This window comes from Gadus chalcogrammus, chromosome 12, assembly GCF_026213295.1.
Source record: "Gadus chalcogrammus isolate NIFS_2021 chromosome 12, NIFS_Gcha_1.0, whole genome shotgun sequence".
In the NCBI taxonomy this organism is placed as follows: Eukaryota; Metazoa; Chordata; class Actinopteri; order Gadiformes; family Gadidae; genus Gadus; species Gadus chalcogrammus.
The window spans coordinates 27,380,150-27,399,773 of NC_079423.1; the positions used below are offsets into that span (position 1 = coordinate 27,380,150).

General features: G+C 46.0%; 2 protein-coding genes across 2 annotated transcripts in view; one reads left to right on the forward strand and one right to left on the reverse strand.

Moving 5' to 3' along the window:
• On the forward strand, window positions 1-16,957 carry shc2 (SHC (Src homology 2 domain containing) transforming protein 2). The gene is made up of 13 exons (XM_056604495.1): window positions 1-788; window positions 5,267-5,337; window positions 7,999-8,059; window positions 8,373-8,492; window positions 8,722-8,775; window positions 8,987-9,038; window positions 9,551-9,680; window positions 10,683-10,863; window positions 11,957-12,050; window positions 12,417-12,575; window positions 13,089-13,444; window positions 14,006-14,187; window positions 14,578-16,957. Exons 1-12 carry the CDS (start codon window positions 63-65, stop codon window positions 14,132-14,134), a joined length of 2,133 nt encoding a protein of 710 aa, XP_056460470.1. The 5' UTR covers window positions 1-62; the 3' UTR covers window positions 14,135-14,187; window positions 14,578-16,957.
• The window catches only part of ankrd24 (ankyrin repeat domain 24), a 15,535-nt gene continuing 12,091 nt past the window's right edge, over window positions 16,181-19,624 (reverse strand). Inside the window, exons 19-22 of the mRNA XM_056603288.1 lie at window positions 18,005-18,181; window positions 17,709-17,897; window positions 17,486-17,551; window positions 16,181-17,136 (exon numbers count right to left, since the gene is read on the reverse strand). Of these exons, the coding sequence (XP_056459263.1) occupies window positions 17,062-17,136; window positions 17,486-17,551; window positions 17,709-17,897; window positions 18,005-18,181 (507 nt within the window). The 3' untranslated portion in view covers window positions 16,181-17,061. The remainder of the gene's footprint in view (window positions 17,137-17,485; window positions 17,552-17,708; window positions 17,898-18,004; window positions 18,182-19,624) is intronic.

Consider the following 19,624-nt stretch of genomic DNA (forward strand, 5'->3'; position numbering starts at 1 on the left):
TAGCCGCCCCACCCGGCCCCCCCCGCCCCGACCGGCCCCTGCACCAGGCGGCTTCTCCGGGCATGCTGCTGAAGCCAAAGTATGACCGCTTCCGCAACGACTCTGTGACCTCCGCCGACGACCTGATGCAGAGCTTGGCCATGAGCGGCAAAGTGGTGGCCACGCCGGTGGTCCCTTCCTCCACCCCCAGCCTGCCCCTGCCCCCCCTCCCCCCTCTGGACCCCAGGTCCTCTGCCGCGGCCCTGGCCGACTCCCCCTGCCTGGACGGGGAGCCGGACGCCACCACCACCTTCTGCATGCTGATCCCCCGGATGCCCCAGTGGAAGTTCTCCAACTCCCTGCTGAGTCGCAGCCCCTCCAGCTCCAGCAAGGACTCGGCGAAGGCTTCCTCGACGGGCCCCTCCTCCTCCTCTTCCTCACACGGCCCCCCCGGCGGCGTGGCCCCCCCCCCGGCCAGGGGCCCCGTGGCCAGCCTGGCCGCGGTGCTGAACTCCTGCGACCCGGTGTGCGTCACCCCCTGCTCCCTCCAGGCCTTCAGGGGCCAGAGATCCGCCGGCAGCTCGGCCATCCTGGGGGGGGGCCAGGGCTTCGGCCCCACAGCGGAGAACGCTGGGAGCCCCGGGGGCGGCAACTCCAGGGCAGGCATGAGTCGCAGGACCCGGGTGGAGGGCATGTGGCTGGAGGGGGAGGATTTTAGCCAGAAAGCAGGCTTCCTCCATAAGCCGTCTCAGGGCTGGCTGCACCCCGACAAGAAGATAACCGGACCCGGGGCGTCCTATATCGTCAGAGTGAGTCAAACACAAACATGCTTATGAGCCTACTTTCCATTGTACTGTGTCCCCCTCATTTGGATGCTTTATGTTAATTGTGTGTATGTGTGTAGCCATGTAGCCAGAGGAAATGATCGCTTATGATTTGAAAAAGTATTGACTTACTTGACTAGCTTTCAAGTCACAACCACAAGTCTACCAAGTCAGCCTTTTGTCTTTCTACTCTACTCTTATGATTTGAAAACGTATTGACTTACTTGACTAGTTTTCAAGTCACATCTACAAGTCTACCAAGTCAGCCTTTTCGTCTTTCTACTCGTCCCCTGAACCGCTCCACACAGCACACCAACGTGGAGCTAGTGTGGCTGCACACCTCAAGGGTACCGCTGGAGTACACACTATTGATCACTCCCTTCGATTCTCTATCAAGGTGGAAAACAAAAGGACAAGTGGTGTGTCAGGCGGGTTTGTTATGCAGCCCATGTGGCAGGCCTGAGGAATACATAATGTAATCTGGATGGAAAGCAAGGAGCAGCCCTGTTGGGGAGGCTGTGTCAGCATAGTGTGTAGGCTGGATAAATGGAATGCATGCTTATACCTAGGGCCACAATGGTAATTTGTACTATATTGTTGGCCAAGGGTTATATAGGAAACCAAAGTTGCAAACAATAACAGTCTCTGTGTTCTGTATGTCTAGGCTTTGATTGCTGTTGTTAGTTGTTTTTGTTTATATTAGTTCCTTCTATTTTGAAGAAAGTCAAAATCTTCAAAAATCAAATGAGTTTCAAAAGACGTATCAATCTAATATCAAACATATTGGTTGGGATTTTGTGTCGGTGTGCATTTGTGTGGGGCTGTTTGCCAGCTTGTTTTACATTCTGGATTCAAATGAATAGGATACTAGCTGTTATCATTTGATTGACTGTCCTTTAGCAGATTTAATCTTTGCGCTTTTGAAATTGTAATTCTTGACTCTATATTTTGTGATAATTTTCATCTGTATTCAAGTTTGATGTCCTGCTTGACTCCAGGCAGTAAAAGAAAAGGAAAACATACCCCTACTCTCTTGCCAGAAAGATGCATTTGATTATGCATACAATTATTTGTATGCATAAAACCCCCTAACTGTATTAGGGATTTTCTGTGACCAGTACGATATCTGTATTGTTTTTTGACCAATAGTATAGCGATATTTGCTCACAAAGGGTTAGCATCCCAAGCAGATGTCTCGACGTCACTGTCCATGATCTCCCCTTAGTGCCCCCCCCACTGTGTCCTCCCGAGCTGTCCCACCCCCCGTCCCAGCAGCATGGCTCCTGATTAACCGGCTGTAGGGTCCAGCATACTCCCTTAATGGTATTACACAGGCACCATTCATTCCAATATTCAATTACATTTAATCACAGTGATTTGCATCATGTGATGTGGAAGATAGGGGTTGGCTCCCCGGGACGTGAGAGGGGCTGGGTCAGTACGTTAGTACGTCCGCACTGAGGGAATATCCTCTTAGCCTCATGAGGGCTGCTAGCTTAGAATAGCATTGGCGTGCTAGCTTAGAATAGCATTGGCTGCTCCTAGTTTAGAGGTCTTGTGTTGGTGAACGTTGTGGTGAAGCTGTGAACATTTGATTTGACGTATCAATGTAATTCTATTTAAATATTGATATAGAAGTATGCTACTCTAATAACTAAAGGGTGGATGATATAAAACTGAATATCTACTGCATTAACACCTGCAAGTAGCTACAGTTCGAGAAATGATAATAATGTTAACACTAGGCCTGAAGTGTAACACAGCGATACAACCGCAAAGGGAGGAGCACTTGATGAATGCATGCATGTCAAGTGATTGGGTTTCTGCTGTGCTATGCCCTTTATTTTCAGCACTCTCTTTTTCTTTCTCTCTCACTCTTGCCTTTTCTCTCTCTCTCTCTCTCTCTCTCTCTCTCTCTCTCTCTCTCTCTCTCTCTCTCCTCTCTCTCTCTCTCTCTCTCTCTCTCTCTCTCTCTCTCTCTCTCTCTCTCTCTCTCTCTCTCTCTCTCTCTTACTTTCTCTCTCTGTCCCTCTCTCCCCCTTTTATTTTCCCCTTATGTCTCTCTCTCTCACTCTCACTCTCGCCCTCTCTCTCACTCTCTGGCTCTCTCTCCCACACACACTGGGATGTGAGGTGGGAGTCGTGGGACAGCTCATGTCTGCCCTGTAGCTCTCTCTATCTCTCTCTCACACTCTCTCTATCTCTCTCTTTTATAGCCATGCAGTTCCACCACCCATTAATGTCTGCACCGCATCTGCCAACCGTTGAGGCATCGCATTTCTCCTCCACACACACACACCTCCCCCCAACACACCTCCCCTAACCAGCCACCCGTGGGTAGGAGATTCCATAAACCCGAGTGTGTCACCACCACCACCTACACTGCAACACTACATGCACGTGTACAATCGAGTTTAAAGTTCTGGATGCTGCAGTACTTCCTGTACAATTACCACATCTACCCATTCATTATTAAATCCGTCCACCCACTTAGAAAGCTAGGAGGAGTGCACTGCTGGGCCCCCAGTTGGCCTGACTAGCACCGGCCTTACGTCGTAGGGGAGACATACAGAGAGGCTCTCTGACTGTTCAGATATTAGATAACAAACTTTGCAGAACAAGAAGTTTCCTTTTCCGGCAGTAATAAGTGCAGGTCTACACAAGCTAGCTCCTTGAATTTCCTGTGGGACGGTTCATGGGAAATGATATGTTTTCTTGGAGGGTCGAGAGAGAGAGAGAGAGAGAGAGAGAGAGAGAGAGAGAGAGAGAGAGAGAGAGAGAGAGAGAGAGAGAGAGGAGAGAGAGAGAGAGGAGAGAGAGAGAGAGAGAGAGAGAGAGAGAGAGAGAGGAGAGAGAGAGAGAGAGAGAGAGAGAGAGAGAGAGAGAGAGAGAGAGAGAGAGAGAGAATTGACAGAGAAGGAGAAGGAGATGGATCGAGAGAAGCTCCCTGATTGAAGACTTCCCCCTCTCCCATAATCTGGTTAAAAGTCTCATTAAGCTCTCAGACCAATGGGTCGCCCACACTCAAACACACGTACAAATACACACACACACACAATGTGTGCGTGTGTTTGTATTTAGCAACTTTCCAGGCGTTCTATACTCTATGCTCCACAATTCCTTAGTGATCTTTGAAACTGTGTATAAGATGGGTATCGAGTTCTTTTTTGATATAGCACTGAATTGTTCAAGGTAAACCCACAGAAGGCTCCTTATTGAGCATCAAACATCATCAATAGGACTGTTGATGTAGTTACACTGAAATAGGAACACACTAAACTGACATTAATAAATAGTTGGTTTGAAATACAAGCCAATATTTGAACACTTACTTACATTTTAGTGTCCTGGCCATATCAACTCTAAGTATTTTTGTATAGTAGTATGTATAAAACATTATTGTTATGCTTTGTAAAGTAAAATACAGTTGGATTTAGGTCATGGTTTAGAGTTTCTCTCAGTCAGCTGCTACCTACTATCCAATTAGTTGAAAAAGGTGGAAAATGGTTTGCCTCCCCCCTCCATACACACACACACACACACACACACACACACACACACACACACACACACACACACACACACACACACACACACACACACACACACACACACACACACACACACTAAAACCCCACTCCTCAGGGACCTGGGAAGTCACAGTTTGTTCTTAGCTCTTAGCGCGGGTAATCAAGTCAAGGCACCATTAGCACCAGACCTGTTCGCCACTACAACACAAGCCACTCAGACGCCCCCCCCCCCCCCCCCCCCCTTTCACTGGAGTACAACCAAAACTGCACACATTTCAAGCCATAATATATAATGTGCTCACATATAACTTTTATGACCCATCACTGGGTCTTTTCGGAGACAAGGCCATTGTTGATAACTTATAGATCAGAAAATCAGAAAAGGATGGGGAGAGGTAATGTAGACTACTTTCTTTTTTTTTAAGCCAGGCTCCAGGCAGCCAGTGACACGCCCATATCGTCTAAGATACTTGAAATCTGAGTTCCAAGCACTACACTGAGCATATGGTATGCTGAGCATACTGCTACCTTGGTAATTGACTATGGGACTGCCATAAATCTTCATTGTCTGCTGGCTTATCCACAAAATCTTTAAGCCGGCCTGTGGATGTGTGTGCCTGTGGTGTAGAGTTACGAAATAACACAATTCCTGGCACTGAAACCAAGAAAATAGTCAAGGTAGAATGCAATACAACAATACAAGGCTGAGCCAAACACAAAGAAGAAGACAAAGAAGAAGCATGATTACAAAATATATAAAACATGAATTTGATCGAATCTAATTGCAGCCTTCGGAGACGAGGCCAATCATTTTACAGTGAAAAGAAATTGTCATGACAATAAGAGATCTGCGTGAGATGCGTTATGTCACCCTGTTCCAACCATACTGATGGCGCTTTCTTTTGTGTGTTTCATGACTGCTCCTCTGAGCAGTACATGGGCTGCATCGAGGTGCTGAAATCGATGCGCTCGCTGGACTTCAACACCCGGACTCAGGTGACGAGGTAAGCTGCACGGCTACAGCTCTCTCTCTATTAGGCTATGGTGCTGAATCAGCAGCATCTGATCCGATATGAGATGAGATGAAGCACCGTTTCAGCCGCCAATCTGCAAGCCAAATAGACTTTGTTATCCCACATCCCCACCAGAGAATACTTAATTTAGGAGATGGGGTTTTAGCCTTTCAGACAATTGTGTGGGCGAGGTCCGAGATGAGCCAAGCCCCCTTGCCTTCTCCGATGGGATTTTAACTTTCTGTCTGAAAGTCTTTGACATCTTTGGGAAAGGTTAATGAATGCATCACGGGATATTTCTATATTTCTTTGTTTGTATGTTAAATGGATTCGTGGCTTCAAATGTCACCAACTTTCCTAAATCAGATTTACTCTCAGAAATACACTAATGTATTCGAGTGTATGTATGATTGTGCATAATCATAAATGACTTCTGCCTTCCTGTATTCTGAGTGTATTTTTCTACGCTCCACGTGATGTTATTGTTATGAAAGGGCGGATACCCTGCCATCCCGCGGCCCTTTGGGAATGCTGTCCATGCTCATCTCTCTCTCTCTCTCTCTCTCTCTCTCTCTCTCTCTCCACTCTCTCCACTCTCTCCACTCTCCCCTTCTCATCGATTGGTGGTAATCTGAGCCCATGTGCCCCCAAAGATTTAAGTGGATGAAGACGGGGGGGGGGGGGGGGGGGGGAGGAATGGAGATCTATTATTGATGATGTCAGGCTAATGACAGCAGTAGGGCCTCGGTGTGGTCCTTAGGAACGCACGTTGGCGGATAATGTCTGGTGTGTGACTCGCAGACACAGCTCTTCAAAACAACAACACGAGAGAGAGAGAGAGAGAGAGATGGACGTCTTATTATTAGTAGCATATATATAGAGTATCTGCCAGTATTCCTGTAGTTTACTAGGAATTCGTAGTATTTGTATTGTGTCACTACGCCAGAACATTGAGAAGCAGCTTTTTACATGTTTGTGACATAGGTTGGACGTGCTTGGTTTATCAGAAGGATTACGCTTGTGCTTTTTTCGGCTGATATTCTGGGAGCTGAATCGGTTAGGTGTGGGTTTGAGATGATCATTGCTCTCCATAAATTCATCAATCTGGATATTTTTGGGTTCATTTCTCTCCCCTCCGAGTTGACGGAGGTCTGCACAGCGATACTCGGCCCGTTGAACCAGAGATCACACGACACCAGTCCTTCTGACGCTGAGGGCACCACGCCAGCAACTCTGAGGAAAACTGTTCCTCTGTGTTCATGATAAGTTCGTAAAATATCTCAGGGAAAATTACTTTGGTCGAAGTACATTTTAGAGCTAGATTTGCTGAAATAGATCTGGATCACAGCAACAAGTGATTTGTTTCCGAGTGTGTCTTCTATTGGCATTTGATTGTAAGAATCAACCTTAACTAGCAGTGGAACTGGTTTACTCCCAGCTGAAAGATTCTGGGTTTGAGCCCCATAGTATGTATATTTGTATGCATCCTTCAGCAGGGAGCATAACCTATATATCATGGATAGAATAAGCAGTGTTTTCCTTAAACGCCAAATGTAAGCCATTCTGTCGTTCTGGAGTGCTCGGCTCATTAAGGCAAAGAGAAGTGATGTAGGTTAGCATTTGGATTCTAGTCCAGGGCAGATGCTAGGATACAGGTTAGCAAAGTGAAACAACAACGACAACAACAACAGCAACAACGCATCGTCTGCTCCCACTGAGTCATCCACTGTGGTGTTAAACAAAACTAAATCCCAGTGAAGACCTTTAATTGAGACAGGGCCTGGGACTGCTTCTTAAATATTCACGAGCCACTTGATCGGGCCAGGCATGGTTTACGAATTTGACAAGTCTCTTGTGTCCTCCATTACCCCCCCCCCCCCCCCCTTACAATGGAAGGACCAAAAACTTGAGTCCTGAGGGCTCCACAGTTTACTGCTGTGCTCAGGACCCAATGGGTGTTTTTTATGCGGCTATTCCCAAGAGTCCAAATCCCACAGATTGAACAAAAATAACCAACAGCTGGACTATAACTGTGGGGTTAAGTAGTGCTCAGAGCACCAACAAATTTCAATAAAAGCACAGAAGGTTAACATAAGTAACAAAACAAGACGGATGCATTCTAGGAGAATCGTGTTATTGAGGAAATAGGTCTTTAGTTTTTCGAAATCGACTCATTGACTGTTGGCTGTACCAAAAACTCAGTGTGGTCTCTTTGAGTGTTGACTTCTCGAAAAACATTCCTCTGAACTCGGATGGATCGGGGATCTATGACCCTCGCATGCAGGGATGGAACAGAGGCCCCCTGTTCCTTGCTAGCTTATGCAACATGTTTATCCTACATGCGATGGCCCTGAGCGCTTGGAATCGCTCTTCAAATCGCTATTTGAAAACAAGTCTACGTCTGCCCTGATGCAGTGGAGGAGCGGTGTTTAAATATTCGTTACACATTGTCTAAACCGAAGGATCGATTACGGTACGATACATGTCGTCATTTGTAAACATTGGCACACTTTGAACTTTAACTCCCTCCGATGCCATTGGTCAGCTCTGCTGCCCGTCCATGGACGCCCACATGGAGGTACCCTAATTCCTGATCAGCAGGTTGGGTTTCTGTGGTGTTTATCTAACCTTTGACCTTTCTCCCCCCACCAGGGAAGCCATCAACAGGCTGTGCGAAGCTGTGCCTGGCGGTAAGGGAGCGTGGAGGAAGAAGGTCAGTCCTAAAGGGTAGCTCTTCTGGGCATGTGCAGATCAAACGGCATATGGGAATAGAATGGCAGTAGGGTTCGGTGTTAAATCAACACCGTAGAACCAATGATTGAATCTAATGGCCCTAAAATTGTCTGACAAAATGGGATGATTTTATAAATAAAAAAATATATAATTAGAGTCAATCTCTAATCTCTTGTGTGCTGGAATTCTGTTTGATCATTTATATGAATTCTTGCAACGTTTTGCAAATTCCTATTGTGTATCTTGTTGAAAAAGCGGATCTCTTATCTCGATTTGTACTATTTTTTATGCAGTCGCTGAACAAAGCTCTCCTGTCCATCATGGGGAAGAGTAACCTGCGCTTCGCAGGCATGAGTATTGCCGTCAACATCTCCATAGAAGGCCTCAGTCTGCTCATCCCCACCACACGACAGGTCAGACACCACTGTTTCAGATCATAAAGAGTGAATAACATTCACTAATAAGGGGTTTCCTGTCCCGGGTGCATTTATCATTGCACCCAGATCAGTTATCATTATTAACTGTACCGTGATTATATTCCATTCTTGTTGTGTGCTGAACCACCTTCCTTAAATCTCCCTTGGAGGGAATCCTTTTTTTAACTGAATGGCCTTTCTTATTTCTATCATTGTTGGTTTCCAGGTGATAGCACACCATCCGATGCAGTCCATCTCCTTTGCCTCTGGCGGAGACACGGTGAGTCCGGTGTCCCTCCCTCCTTGTCTTGTTGTCTCCAATATGCCCGGGCCTCTCTGGCAAGACTGGCAGATGGCGCTGGTCTGAACCACGGTGACCTGCGACCGAACCTCATGACCCAGGAATCAATGAGCGCTCTAACGTGATTACAGTGCTCTGAATGGCCCCGCTCATGAAGCATTTCCGTTTCCTTTTTTTTTTTGCGTTGCAGGACACACCGGACTATGTTGCATACGTGGCCAAAGACCCAGTCAATCAGCGAGGTATCTGGAACGTTCTCTTGTTGCTCAACAGCCGCCCACAGCCAGTTGTTTTTAGTTTGTTTAGTTAGTTTGACATCAGCACAGGGTCGTGGTGACACGGTGACACATGTTACCCCAGCTGTGGTGACTCACTGTCACTGGTTACTTGTTCTGTTGATATCGTGTTTCCAGATTTCTTTCGTCAATGATTTTGATGCATTCTCAGGCAATTCGATTTCATCTTTGCTGTGTGAATGTGTGAGTCGAATGTATGTTTCACCTATTTCTTTGAGCATGTCTAGTATTTTCTTGTTTATAGAAAATCAAGTCATTAACGTTTGCGATCGTTCATCAAAATTGATTTAAGAAAAAGTGTCCAAACCTTAAATGTAAAAGAAAATAAATAATGTCAGTAAAAGCCATGTGACTGTTCATCTGCGAACATCACAGCCAACTAATAAGACTTCAAACTTTGGTATTCAAACCCGCTGACCCCACTGTCTCTCCCTCCTCTCTCTCTCTCTCCCTCCCAGCGTGTCACATCCTGGAGTGCTCCGATGGTTTAGCCCAGAGTGTCATCAGTACCATCGGACAGGCCTTCGAGCTTCAGTTCAAACAGTACCTGCACAGCCCCCCTAAAACCATGGCCCCCTCGATGGAGAGGTGAGGAATCCCCCCCATCCACAGCTTCTGTGGACATGATGGGTTTCATCCACACAGTTCCTCCATATCCATGTAGTTGATCCATGTTAAGCACTTTATCCTTCTATCTCCTCTATATTTTGAGGCATAGGCTTTTTTGTTGAATGTTACTTCCAGATTCGGATGCTCCTGGTCTTCTTAAGAATACAATATAAAGTCACTGTAACAGAGGAATTCATCGATCGTAATATCCCATCCTACTTCATAGGATTTGTCTGTAGATTCACACACCATGGGATGAGGACAATTTTTGCTGAGTTGAACAAAATTGCAGCGTTGCATTTTCCTTCACCGATACAAACCTGATACAAACCTCTCTGATTTCTCTGCCGCCCATGTGAGGGAAACACGAACCCTCATCTCCGACTGTCACAAAATCCATCTTTCAATCCGATTGCTATAAATATTAGAAGAGTTTTTATCCTGCAGCTTGTGGCTCCGCCCCTTGTTTATTCTGCTTGCGTCGGGTTTCAACTGCCCCGGCCCCAACGATAACCTCAGAGTGTGTTGATGTATGTACAGACCACAGCGTATGTATTACATGTTTGGGGACAGCATCCCAGACCTCAGACCACAGTTTTGTTTGCAACATGACTGCTATTTAATCTATTATAGGACTTAAATATATATACCTAATATATTACTTACCTATATAGATCAAATAGCAGTGTGATTCGCCCACATAGGGGGGGTTTCGGGGTGGGAAAAAGGGGACAAGAATGAAGGAAATTATAGTGTAAAATAATCCCTCATGGATAGTGCGCATTATTCTTCATTATTCTTCAAACTTTTGTTAGTGGAGTACATTTACATAGAAAAGTTTAATAGCGCAGTTTTAAACGTGATGACAGTTGCATAGTGACAAAGAGGGCGTAACGCGACAATCCTTTTTCCACCGTTCATCATATATCCGCCAGTGGTTCAACATGGACCTTGGGTTTGTCTCCGTGTTCCCCGCCCCAGGACCCACCGGCTGGAGGAGCCCTCCTGGGGAGAGGAGGACGACTCCTCGGAGCACGACTACTACAACAGCATCCCCGGGAAGGAGCCTCCGCTGGGGGGCGTGGTGGACTCCCGGCTCCGGCCCAGCACCTCACTCATTGGCCACATCCACACCCAGCCCCAGAGCAAGGCAGCCAATCAGGTAGGCTCAGGTCAAGCCCAATGTCCTTCGGGAAGCAAGCCTTGACCACGGTCTCACAACAGGATTACCCTGACATTGAGAGACCTCAGAGGGGAGATATACCCTAAGAAGGAGCACAGAAGCGGGATCGTACAGGGAGGGTGGTGCACTTATAATAATTATGATAATTCATTGCATTTATATAGCATCATCATTTTTCAAGGTACCCAAGCGTTTTACATAGTGACTGTGTGTGTGTGTGTGTGTGTGTGTGTGTGTGTGTGTGTGTGTGTGTGTGTGTGTGTGTGTGTGTGTGTGTGTGTGTGTGTGTGTGTGTGTGTGTGTGTTAGGGGGGTTATGATCCTCATCAAATTTCAGTGGAGGATGAGTTGGTGTCTAGTAGGTGCCTTATGAACAGACATATAATGGTAGCAAAAAATAAAGCGGAATTAAAGACTAGAATAATAATCGATTATTAAATAAACTCCACAAATTATACACTGTATATATTTAAAGTAACACTCGGTAAAATGACAAAGGTCTCCTTTTTATTTGTGAATCAAGAATTTAGAAGGACTTCATATTTCAATATGTATCCCATGCATAGCTTCAGCTGATGCTATCTGATTGTTGCTGAGGTTTTCCAGTAATACGTGATGTTAGAGGCTAACAAATGAGGCTGGATATGTGTACATTTAGTCTAATTCAGCATTACCGGTCAGACAGACCCACCCAGCAACGGGATGTGAATGTTAAAACATCTAAGGCAACTAATGACATTTCATGCTTCCTCTCGCAGTAATGTTTACATGGGAATCGAGAGGCATATTACCGTATACACTCTGACTCTAAAAGGCCCTGGCTCGTCCTGAATGATCCTGAATAATGGGGCCCTGCCGTAATAGAGAGATGAAGATATGATTACATCAGCAGAACAGACCTCTCTGTTGCTGGATAGATACGGAGAGCCCACCCAATGCTTACTGCAACACACACACAACATAATACGAGTGTCTTTGGTTCAAATAAGTAGTGCTTCAGAAACGTAAGGTGGGGAACACTTTGCACAAGATTTAAATATGCATCATGGTCTGTGTTGTTTATTGGTTTGTAGCTGTGCTCATCCGGGAGGAGAGACCCAGGGTCCTTTGCTGCAGGACAGCTGTGCTACGAGCTGCACTGGGACACTGAAGCCAGCAATAGCTCAGGTAAGCCCCCTGGTGGCCATATGGATGTATCGCAGCCACTAAGAACATATTGCAATAAATCCTTAATTCATCATCTTAATTCCGGGAGTAAGTCTGAATCCTTAATGTATTTGTTATGAAACCACCGTCACTGTTTAAAAAGTCCACCATTCTCTGCAAAAAATGAGTTTAGCCACTTCAGAGGGAGCCAGAAAAGCAAAGCTAAATCCTACTTTCCATACTCTGTATGGAATACTCCCTACTCCATTCTCTGTCCCTTTGGTCATGCAGCAACACAACAACTAACATGCACACACCAATATACAGTGTTCCATTAAAGACTGGACTCGAATACAATGTCTTCTGTGCTTTCTCGTACCACATTAGACGGTTACCTGTGCGCCGACGGCCAGTCGTCCAGCAGCAGGGACTATGAGGAGCACCTGTACGTTAACACTCAGACTCTGGACGGCATGGACGCTCTCACCCAGGGACCCAACGGACACAAGGGCCCTGACAGTCCTCAGAAAGACATATTTGACATGCGTAAGTCCTATTCACGTGCGACTCGTTTTCTTGAGATCCTTGAGATACAAACACAGCTTGTGTTTGTGTATTATCAATTTAACCAAAACCTTTTATGAAAATAAATCTGTACACGTTGGATGAGAATTGAAAAAATTCTGTTATGATATTAAGTATTACTACAAAATATGAACTTCATAAATCATCATTCGATACAGGGAAACTCGTGCTTGGAACCGACAGCAGTATATTGTTTCTCTTTTTTCTGAAAAATGTATGTAAGTCGCTTTGGATAAAAGCTTCTGCTAAATGCCCTAAATGTAAATTTACATGTGCGGAATCACATCCAAACAGGAAGAATATATTCCTAACATGTTTCCCTTCCTCATTGGCAAGAAACTGTAACAAGCTTAGCTGAAATGAAAGCTAACGGGGCTTCTACTTTGGTTAGCACCGGTTCTCAGTGATCCATTGTGTAGGAGGTCCAGTCCTCTGAAGGTAACCCCTCTCTCTGTTGCGGACGGTGGGCGACAGGACCCTTCGAAGACGCCCTGAAGCTCCACGAGGCCAGCGGCGGAGGAGGTGCCGCCGGGTCCGTCGGAGGAGGAGCAGCAGGAGGAGCAGGAGGAGGAGGAGTGGGCGTGGTGGTCCTAGAGGACCAGTGGCCCAGCCCGCCGCGCCGCCGCGCCCCCGTTGCCCCCACTGAGGAGCAGCTCCGCAGGGAGTCCTGGTACCACGGGCGCATGAGCCGGCGGGACGCCGAGAAGGTCCTGATGCGGGACGGGGATTTCCTGGTCCGGGAGAGCACCACCAACCCGGGCCAGTACGTCCTGACGGGCATGCACTGCGGGCTGCCCAAGCACCTGCTGCTGGTGGACCCCGAGGGCGTGGTGAGTGCTGCTCAGCCTGGGAGGAAGTGAGGCGTCCACCAATTAGCAAAGGCCACGGCTCAGGGTGGCTTCATATGAGGCAAATCCATAATCTGATCTAATAATAATTTATGTACACATAAAAAAATATATATATATTTTTATGATAATAATATTAACAACTATTTTTACCTGGAGTGGAACCATGGACAAATGAAGGATTGAATCAAGTATTACTATTTATTATTATGCGTTCCCTGCCTATGTAAAGCACTCCGAATTACCTTTGTGTTTGATCGGTCCAAAACGTGCATTGACGGGAAATTACTGAAAGTTTCTTTAGAAATGATGATGAGAGATAATTATTATTGAAGATATCATTTCAATAATTGATTCAACACATAATAACACTCTGTGAGAGTGGTATTCAATGAAGGAACAGCAATCGAGACCGTGGTTCCAAAGTGAAATCTTTCATTCATGTCATTTCCAGTCCCACCACCACCACAACAACAACAACAACAAAAGCAAGGTCCCATCTCCGATCGCCTGATGTCTTCCTTGTGCTCCCCCTCCACGCAGGTCCGGACCAAAGACATGTTATTCGAGAGCATCAGCCACCTGATCTCGTACCATTTGAAGTATGAGCTTCCCATTGTGGCTGCGGAGAGCGAGCTTCACCTCCAGCAGGTGGTCCGCCGGAAACAGTGACCCCGCCCAAAATGGGCCCCCGGGGGCCAGTTGGGAGAGCCCTGCGTTGAGCGGTAGGCACCTGGCATGTGGCCGTGTTAGAGGTTAAGTGAGTCAGTAAGATCCCCATGGTTTGAGTCAATCTATATACTGTCTGGCCCGGAGGGGGTTTAAGTAGGGTGGGGTTGGCAACCCGTCTTCTGTGTTGAAGCTGAAATACCCGGGCCAAACCCTAGATGCTTTTTTGTTTGGAGATAAAAGCTACAGCATTTAATAAGCCTTGGCTGACGTTGAGATTCCTGTAATCCTTCAAGTTCTGGGGACACTTACTGCTTAAATTTGTTGGATTCGTAAAACTGTTAAATGGAATGAAAATGTTTCATTTGTTATTGACGCATAAACGATGATGATGAAGTATAAGTGTCACATTATTAATTGAGCTTTCAAATGATCTCTTCTTGCAGGATCCAGAGGTCAAACTTCTCAGAAGCTGAGGTCAGACGCTGAACACGGTAAGGAAAGAGGGGACCTAACCCCATCCTTTTCCCCCACGGACGTCCCAGGATAACAGAGAGGGTCGTGGCTCTCACATTCTACTCTCCCTCCTGACTTAGTAGCGTTATCAACTGTTGACAATTTGAGTTGCCCACAGCCTCCAGCATGCTGTCTTTAAGCTAGCCTACCTCTGTTTGGGAGAACACCACAAGTCAGCCCAATCGCAGGCATGCGATCGCTTGCCAACTGATGTCCGATGTCCGATGCTGTTTCAGTGACGACAAGCTCTTTGCAAAGAGAGCATGGGTCACACTCTTTGCAGTCCAGGGAGTCACGCAGAAGAGTCTGGGGTCAGAGATGGAAGCCATAAGCCGTTAACATTACCACTGAAAAACTCTCAAAGAAATTCAAAAGGATGGATTCCACTTTACAACACAATCAATGTCTGGTCAAGCTACGCGGTTGACCAGCAGCTACATCAAAGAAGAGTATGGTTCATGGAAATATATATATATTGTTTCATACCTGTCTCCGAAGGCACAATTGATAGGGATACAATGAGGAGGATGCGAGACTTTTCCACCTTTAACATTAGCCATGAACTGACAGCATGTCCCCTTTATCATTTCTCCCTCATAATCTCAGGATACAATTATTATGCAGTCTTTTAACAGAGAAACACATTTTAACAGAATACATTTTTGCAAAACATTTATTATTTGTATTTTGAATTGCTGGAATTTTATTTGGGTAGTTTAAAACCTTCAACGTTGTGGGAATTCATTTTGGGCAATTTCACCTGGTAATACGGTACATGTCAAGAGTCAACAGATGGCCCATTCTGTCATGCTTTGAACGCCAGCTCTTGCAAGAGTTCCTACATACAGACAATTGTTACCCAGACGGTAATCCAGTCACTACCCTACTCAACGGTAACTTTACTATACTGTACGTGTGGTAGGTAATGGAAAGTCAATGTGGGCTGAAAGGGAGGGATATCCAATCCGATATCTCCCTTTGTGGTAGGCTGTCCACCTGATGTTTAAAGCCTTGAATGCAGTCTGCGTCATCACGTGTCCTGATATCACTTTGTGTGCTGTTGTTTGTACAATCTGGGCTAATCTGAAACGCCTGTGTATTGTAATGAAAGATCACTGAGATTGTGTTTCTTGGTCAAGTGAGAGAACCTCTATGCTACAGTAACACACTACTATACTTTCATACACAGCACATGTCTACGTGTCTTCAGTCTTTTGATGTTTAGTGCCTTAATGACTACAGAGACGGGCAGGTGCTGCCTGCTTCTACCACTAGGGGGTGACAACGAGCTGTGTACATATTTTAGTTTTGGTACTCTTCCTTCGTTTCACTAGTTTTTGTTGCCATGCCAATGAATGTGTTCAGGATGACTAAGCACCTATACGTGATATAAGCTGCTCTGGTTTTTTGAGTACGAATAACATTTAATATATAGTTGTTTTATTGTACAAGTGTCCTAGACTGAATATGCTTTCGTAAAATATCTATGTAAAACTATTATTTTAGTTTTTTTGTAAGACATTATATCCTGTGTCCAGACTTCACCAAATGTTTCAATGATCTGTTTGTATTAGTTCTGAGTTCTACTGGGGCCTCTATGTGTAGATTAGGCTGAATGGGTTTGCATTTGGATTCATCTGTCTTGAATAAATTCTCAGCTCTTCAGCCCTACAGTCCCCAGAACTACAGATCAGGCCTAAAAACCAGTTAGTAGAAAAACAAGGAGCCGAGATATTGTGTAAGTTACACATTTTCCTTTCTGTTGCACCTATTTGGTTTTCCCCGGAAGCTTTCTGTCACTGATCATTTCCATTATCAACTGTGATGTTTTGTCAATAAAGTGAAATGCATCGTTTAGTTTGGCGTAATCTGTAGTCCAAAGCTCTTAATGCAGCTCAGTCCAGCTCAGCAGACTAGTTTTCCTCCCACACATACACACCACTTTAAAGTGGATAAACCATTGATAGAAAATATTTTGGCTCAGCATTTTGCATTAGTGCAACAGTGTAAAAAAAGAGACCGAATTTATTCTGATAGTTTTTTTTATTATAACAACATTGTAGAAAAAGTTTTCCTATTACACAATGAATACCTTCGCTATTTATCTACGAATAATCAATCAAATGTCATCGTTCTTTCACCAGGAACAACATACATTCGCCCCAAAGGCACTTTGTAATCGTATTGCTTCACCTTGTCTTGTATTCCCTCTGTCCTGGTTAAGGTTCAGGGATTGTTTTTTAAATCATTGCATTGTGCGTTACTTTAACCAAGGCATGCAGATACAGGACACGGGGGTTTGGTTGGGCGTTTCTCTATGTATCTAGTCGTCTAGTGGTCGTCTCCTGGGGGATGATAGATGGGACCCCACACTGAAAGCTCCAGTGTGGGGTGGTGGTGGTGGTGGGTCAGGGTCAGTGACCCTGCTCCTTGTGTGTCATCTTCAGGATCTGGAGGAGTAAGCTCTGCACGTCCTCGTCCATGCGCCCCTGTGGAGCACACACACATTGGTGTGTGTGTGTGTGTGTGTGTTTCTGTGTGTCTGTGTGTTTGTGTGGGTGTATGCCAGGGGTCATCAACCTTTTTGAACCTGAGAGCTACTTCATGGGCACTGAGTCTTACGAAGGGCACCCAGTTCTATACACTCCTCTTAAATAACAAATTTGCTCAGTTTGCCTTTAGTTATATATTACTATTAATGATTAATGATACTCATCTATGTGAAGACATGTTAATTAATTAAGTGTGTGTGTGTGTGTGTGTGTGTGTGTGTGTGTGTGTGTGTGTGTGTGTGTGTCTGTGTGTGTGTGTGTGTGTGTGTGTTTTCATGTGACTCACCTGCACAGCTGACAGTAAATGGGAACGGTATACTGCAACCACCTGCTTGTGTCTTCTCTCCCAATCCTGCAGACAAGTTGTATTCATGCATCAGTAAAATGTTCCTGGTCCAGTTTCTTCTGAATCTACGTCACCTCACGTGCTCCATTGATCCACTTGGATCAAATATTTTAGGTTGACCGGAGATCTCAAACTGTTTGCACACGCGTTCTTCATCGGTTACCTGGAGCTGTTGTGTGAGTATGGCCACTCTGTTCTGCAGCGCCACCTGTTGCCCGGGATTGTTATGATGAGCGGGCGAGAGGTTAGAGGGAGAGGGGGAGGAGGAGCAGGAGGAGGAGATGCCTAGAGGAGGAGACAGGGCTCCCAGCGCCTCCTTCAGGCGAAACACCTCCTTGGACAAGTCGGTGATCTGCACGAGGAGCAAAAGTTCCCGTTTATCGAATAGAATCGACTCTGCAGTTTTCTCCCTCCGTTCCTCTCTTTCTGACCTCCACCCCTTTCCCAACCTCCACCCACCTTGCGGTCCTTCTCCTTGACCTGGCCCTGGGACTCCTGGATGTTTTTGTGGAGCTCCTGGACGTGGCTGGACTGGGCCTGCAGGTCGCTCATCTGTTTCTGCACCGTGGCCAGCTGGGCCTCAGCCACCTGCCGCTCGCTCTTGTTGAACAGCGCGTCCCTCTGGACCTGGAACACCTGGACCAGTGACAGAACAACCCCCCCCGCTGGTAACTGACACCTGGACAAGTGACAGAACAACCCCCCACGCTGGTAACTGACACCTGGACAAGTGACAGAACAACCCCCCACGCTGGTAACTGACACCTGGACAAGTGACAGAACAACCCTCCAATGGTAACTGACACCTGGACAAGCGACAGAACAACCCCCCCGCTGGTAACTGACACCTGGACCAGCAACAGAACAACCCTCCAATGGTAACTGACCCCTGAACACCTGGACCAGCCTTACAACAACTCACCCATACACTGGTAACTGACACCTGAACACAGCTGGTTGATCAGACGGTGATAACTATGTCGATTTCTTAATGGTGAACGGCTAAATGAATCTATAGCTTGCATCTTAATCCAACCACCTAATTAATCCAAGGACCTAAATGAAGGCTAGGATAGGCGACAGGACAGCGTAGTGGTAAGGGTATAGCATGACTTCCTCCGGAAAGGTACCACATTTGTTCCCCATTGTCCAGAGCAAACCTGTAAGGATTCCATGAGCAAGATGACATAACCCCTACCCGCTCCATAGTGATTAGAAAATACAAGTGAAATGACGAAATAGTAAACGGGACGCTATGGCATCTCAAAATACGGTGGCGGGTCACATTGGACCTAGAAGGAATCACCTTTCAATGTAAACAAAAGCCTGGTTAAAGTGCAATCAACAAAGTGCAATGTTGAGGTTCTCCAGTGACCCTATTGTTTGGTTCAGAGGGGTGGGGGGTAGGACTGGCGGCCATGTTGTCACTACGTTATTGTGAATGCATATCAATACGATCATGCTTCAGCGGTCAGAAACAGATGAGTTTGGATGGCAGGAAGGTATAGAATAGAGAAAGTAATCCAGGTATGAATAATGCAGGAGGAGAAATGGGAGCTTGGTGCAGAAAGACTCTTTGAGGGGTAATGGATGATGCCACATGAAAATGGAAAGTATAATAGCCTTCCTAAAACAAACACATGCATATGTATGTGGGCAAGCACACGCAGGCACGCAAGGAGACGCGCACACACAAACACACAATGGCATGAACATGCACTCGCACACACACAAAAACACACATACACGGCACACTGGTACGAACAAACATACACACACAGAAACATACACAGGCCAACAAAAAACACACAACATACACCATGTGCCAGATAATACACATCACAGACACACACACACACAAACAGGAGCCAGATAACACACACACACACACACACACACACACACACACAGGAGCCAGATAATACACACACACACAGACACACGCACACACACACACACACACACACACACAGGAGCCAGATAATACACACACACACACACACACAGGAGCCATATAATACACACACACACACACACACACATGCACACACCAAAGAAACCACACACACAGCCCAAACA